We start from the raw sequence: 5,181 nt of genomic DNA, 5'->3' as shown, positions 1-5,181 counted from the left end.
GGTCTGGACATGGTTGAGCTGCGCCTGGAGGCGGCTGCCCAAGAGCGAGGGCACGATGACCAGCGGAGTGAGACCCGAGGGCACCGGACCACCGGCCTCCTGCCTCTTCTTCAAGTCCGCCTGCTGCTGGGAGCCACCAACAAACAACAACGACTCCAAGAGTGAGTGGAATTCCGGGGAAAAGGCCAAACAAAGGACTGGAATGTACGGTGAAGCGTTGGACGAGGTCGTTGATGTCGGCCGACGACAGGGGAGCGGCGGCGGGGTGCGTGGGTGGGGAGAGGGACAAGCGCCGGAGCAGCTCTCGCTGGGCTGCGGCCAAGTCGTTGGAGGTCGTGGGCTGTTGACGAGCGAGCACGGTGGTGATAAGGGCGCAAGCGCAAAAGAAGATAAGAAGGGCCGGTGCACAAGTCTGTGCCATGGCCTCCCCGAGGGTTGTGAGGTCTTTGTGAGTTGAGCTGTGTGGCGTTGAAGACGTGGCCGCCGTTTTACCGTAGCAGGGACATTGCTGATTGGGGGCTCGAGCCGTCTGTCGCGGTGTGGTGGATAAGCCGGACACCAAAAGTCCCGACCGACATGTTCGACCTATTCCGTAAATTCGAAAAACGGCTTGGAAAATTCCATACATCTGTGCCGCCAAATGCAAAGCCAAGATTCCAACGCGAGTGCATCGCGGAGATGGAGATGCAAGAGGAGTTGTTGGCGCAGGCCCCAACGGCCCTGGCAGTCCGCAAGCCCAAACAAAAAATGCTGGCCCTCTTCTCTTCATCCTCCCGCCACGTCACCTTCCATTTCCCAGGCGAAGGTACACCCCCCCCCTTTTCTTGTGTCGTTCACTACTTGCTCAGCCTCACCGCCTCCCGTCGGGAGCCGCAGAGGGGTGGCACGAGGCCCTGGGCCGTGTGCGGTGGTCTGCCAACGTGGCCCTACGCGGGTGGGCTGATGATAACTATGACGATGCCGGCCCTGCGCCTATGACGCTGCTGGTGGCCGCCGACGCGCGGCCGCCCATGCCTCTCGTCGACGCGGAGAGCGGCGCGGGCGGTGCGGCCGTGCACTACTATGACGAACTCCTCAAATCGGCCCTCCAGAAGGCTGTGCGCCGCCGGCTGCCTTGGCCAGGTGCGCGTGTGTGCGGTCAGCGTGTGCCACACGCACAGTTTTTTGACACACACGACACACACACAGCGGTGCGACTGGCCTACCAGCTGCTGCAGCAGAGTCCCGACGAATGCCTGCGGCGGCTGCCGGTGATCGTCATGGAGGACGGCCTGGCGCACCCCCGCCTCCCCTTCCTCGTATGGCTCATGATCGCTCACACCAAAGGTCCCTCCCACCGCGCACGCACACATGCACACGCACGCACGCACGCTCAGTCGCACAATTGCACACGCTCGATCACACACGCGTAATGCTTGTGGGCGTGCGGATGGGCGAGCAGGGTGGTCTCTTGGGCTGCAGCACGTGCTCGATGTGATGCAGGTGGTCTACGAGCTGGCGGCGTGCGAGTGGCGCGACACGATTCCATCGCGCAGGGCCTCGCGCGCCAACCCTTTCCTCCACGTGCGCGTTCCTTCCGACACGACACGCACTACACGATGCGATATGACACGACACGACACGACACGACACGACACGACACGACACGACACGACACGACACGACACGACACAACACAACACAACACAACACAACACAACACAACACGCACGCACGCACGCACGCACATAGGTACAATCGAACACGCGTGTAACGGATCATACAGGAGGAGGTGAGTGATAGCCAGGACGCGCGGGGTCTGATAGCGTCGATTATGCTGCGATCGTGCTACGGAGGCATGAAGGGCGACATTCGATTCCTGCGCGCCTTTGCACACACCTGGCACCGACGATTCCAACTCCACCCCGACGTGCGTCACCTCCCTCAGCACGACGCACCACACACACACACACACACACACACGCACGCACACACACACACACACAGAGGACAGACTTGACACACAACCGCACGCAGGCATGGCAGGAGGTGCTGCGGGAGGCTTACGGCGGGTTTAAGGGAAACGAAGTGCGGTTGTACTACTACAGCAACCGCAACCCCGACGAGGAGCCCCTCCCGCCGCCCCAGAAGAAGCACCGGCCAAACGGCAGCAGCGGCGGAGGCGTCGAGGAGTGGTCGTCGATGGGTGGCGACGCTGACGAGGCGGTGGGTCATGTCGACGTCGACATTGCGGTGCTGCACCCGCAGGACCTGCTCAAGGAGGGCGTCGACATGCACTGCCACCCGAAGATCATCGACCAGCTGGCCGAGACCGCCGAGGTGGTGCGCCGGGCCATAACGCCCGACCAGATCCGGTCCGCCATCTGGCACCACCGCAGCGGCGTCAACCACAAGCGACCCGTGTGCGTGGGCCGACACGCGACCGCCACGACCGCCATTACAGGCGGCGTCGACAATGTTGATGATGCGGTCGACACGTCCAGTTACATCGCTGTGCCCGCACTACGCTGCGCCGAGCAGCATCCGCCCGACGACTTTGACGTCGAGGCCCGCAATCTAGCCGCCGTACGACTGCTCTACGATGGTGATGGTAGCAATGGTGATGGTATTGATATTGATGCTGATGATGGTGGTGGTGGTGGCGAACAGGTGTGGGAGGTGGTGGAGCCGGAACTGGATCGCCTGGTGCGGGAGGGTAGCTTCTGGAAGCCGCGGCGGCTGGTGGATGCGGCGTCGGCCAAGAAGGAGAAGAAGAAGGCGCGGGAGGCGGCCACGGGCCTGGCCCAGCCCATCTTCGCCTTCTTCAAAGCCGAGGCAGCCGCCACCGCGGCGCAGACCCTTAACCGGCGACCGGTCCCGAGCACCAACGCTGTCGCGGCATTGGCCTCGCCGTTGGCTTCGTCACTGGCAAGGGCTTCAACCATCACCAAATCGTTACCTTCGTCACCACCACGGCCACCATCGACCTCCGCTAAATCGTCGGGCGGCGTGAAGAGGAAGAGAAAGTCCTCTTCATTGGCCTCCTCCTCGTCGTCGTCATCGTCCTTGGGGTCACACAAGCTCACCTCCTTCTTTCGACCACCACCCCCCTCTTGAGAAGTCATGAATTTAAATTTATTCACGCTACACAGCGCCAGCTGGAAACAAACCAGATTAATCATCCCTGAAGGAGCTTCAGTGCCATCTGGACCCGCGGCTTCCGCTCCACGCTAGCACACAGCAGCCCGCTGCCCTCTTCTTGAGCAGCTCTGCGCCGATGCCTGCAGGTTGTGGTACTGGAACAGAGTCGCCACCACTTGCCCCGCCCGCAGCTCCCGCTTTTCTTCGACCCATGTGAATCGGGTGGACACGGCGGTGGACGGCAAAAGACGACTTGCGCTTCGCCCTCTACGTAGAGGGCCACGGCAACACCCTCTCGCCGGCGCTGAGAAAGGCGAGCTGGAGCCGCTGACGCAGCACTACCCGGTGCTGCTGCTCACTTGCTCTACGCGCTGCCGACCGCCACTTGTTCGTCGAGGACCTCGTGCATAGCCGCCCATTCAGGCGTTCGAAATTTTACTTTTCTGTTCTTTTTTTGTCACCAAACCGTAAATTTTTGGCGCCAAAAGCCAACATCTTCCAAGATAAAAGATGGAGAAGGATGAGATGGGCTCAACCCCGCCCGCAACAGGTACGCCCCAAAGAGTAAGGACGACAAGCAGATGAGTAAGCTGGACTTCTCAACCCTTCCCTTTCAGCAGAGCCTCTCGCGCAATGGACAACAAGCGATGTGCAGCAATGGTTGAAAACGGTGTCGAAAGGCAGGTTTGCGTCTTGTGCTGTCCTATTCAAAGAGTGTGATGGCTCCACGTTGGCCAGCTGGACAATGAAAGACTTCATCCAACTTGAACCTCGCTACGGAAAGATGATCTTCCATCTTGTCGCGATCGAGATCTTGAATGAACCCCCAGAAGGTACACAAATGCCCCGTTTGTTTTGTTGTCTACCACCCTTACCTCCAAGCTTCCCTTGTAGTCGACATTACGACCCGGCTTGGCGAGCTCTCCGTGGAGAACTACGATGGCGATGTCATCGCCCAGTTCACGCCCGCGGCCCGGGAGGAGATGGAGGCTTCTACGTTCGGTCTCATCCAGTCCCGCATCCTTGTGAGTGGTACGGTTCGTTGGCTCAGTTCTTGCTTTGGTGCAGCTGCGCCACTTGTTGTTGACACTCTCGTGATATATATATAAATTTCACAACAGGGCCGCCAGAAGAGTTTGAACAATTCTGTGACCAGAGGCACCCCATTGCTGCTTCGTTTCGGGAAGGCGCCAAGAACGTGCGTGCGCGGTTCACCGAGAGGTTCGACGAAGCAGCGAGCGTTCTGGCCACGGAGGTCTTCGCCCAAGCTTCCCGCCTCATCGAGGAGCCCCTGTGGAGGAAGTCAGCGGGCTTCTGCCAGAAGCTGCATGCCTTGGAGCAAGCCTACGAGGGCCTTGCCCACTTCTCTGTGCTATCCGCACACTTCAGCATCACTCGCGCGCTGCAGTCAGCAGCGCACACCAAGAAAGAGACCTGGTGGCGCGTCCAGGTTTGGGGACCCGTCTTGGATGGGCTTCTCCATGACATCAGCAAGACGGATCTCGATCGGGAGAGACTCTGGCGAGCTGTCCTCCGGGTCAGCTCGTCGCAAACACCCGGACATGCAGCTCTTCTCGGTGGCAACGCCTTCCAATCTGGACAATTGCGTGGCCTTCCTTCAGGTCGAGGAGAAACCCTCGAACGCTGCACCAACAAACCGGTTCACGACGGGCGTCCCCCCTGGTACCTACGCCAATCCTCAAACAACTAACCGAACCGAGTGGCATAAACTCCATTTCTCACCCTGCCACACGTTCTTGCCCCCAACAGAAGCCTACACGAGCGGCCAAGCTGATCGGTTGAAGCTTGCTCGGGGGCTGGCGGCGACACTACACGCAAGGAAGGTCACATCAGCTGGCCAGATCTGCTTTGGCGTGCAGTGGATCGGCTACGAGATCTCCATCTTCGCCATGACCCGGCAGCACGCCAACTTCTACGCCTTCACGGAGCTCTTCCACGATAGCATCGAGAATCATCCAGAGCGGGTGTTCTGGGCCATACTCGCGCTGCGATCGCTCATCCAAGACCAGGCCAACCTCGAGTTTCCCTCACAGCGTGGAG

General features: G+C 60.1%; 1 protein-coding gene and 2 pseudogenes across 1 annotated transcript in view; 2 read left to right on the top strand and 1 right to left on the bottom strand.

Moving 5' to 3' along the window:
- Positions 1-421, bottom strand: part of ACA1_178890 (uncharacterized protein) — a gene marked incomplete at both ends in the record, with an annotated part of 671 nt that extends 250 nt beyond the window's left edge. The window contains 2 exons of the mRNA XM_004338173.1: positions 10-120; positions 209-421. Of these exons, the coding sequence (XP_004338221.1) occupies positions 10-120; positions 209-421 (324 nt within the window). The remainder of the gene's footprint in view (positions 1-9; positions 121-208) is intronic.
- A 326-nt stretch (positions 422-747) lies between these two features.
- On the top strand, positions 748-2,975 carry ACA1_178880 (annotated as a pseudogene).
- A 929-nt stretch (positions 2,976-3,904) lies between these two features.
- ACA1_178770 overlaps positions 3,905-5,181 on the top strand; it is a 1,891-nt pseudogene continuing 614 nt past the window's right edge.

The sequence above is a fragment of the Acanthamoeba castellanii genome, assembly GCF_000313135.1.
Source record: "Acanthamoeba castellanii str. Neff unplaced genomic scaffold scf7180000084743, whole genome shotgun sequence".
NCBI classification, from domain to species: Eukaryota; Discosea; order Longamoebia; family Acanthamoebidae; genus Acanthamoeba; species Acanthamoeba castellanii.
This window is presented reverse-complemented; position numbering and strand designations above follow the sequence as displayed.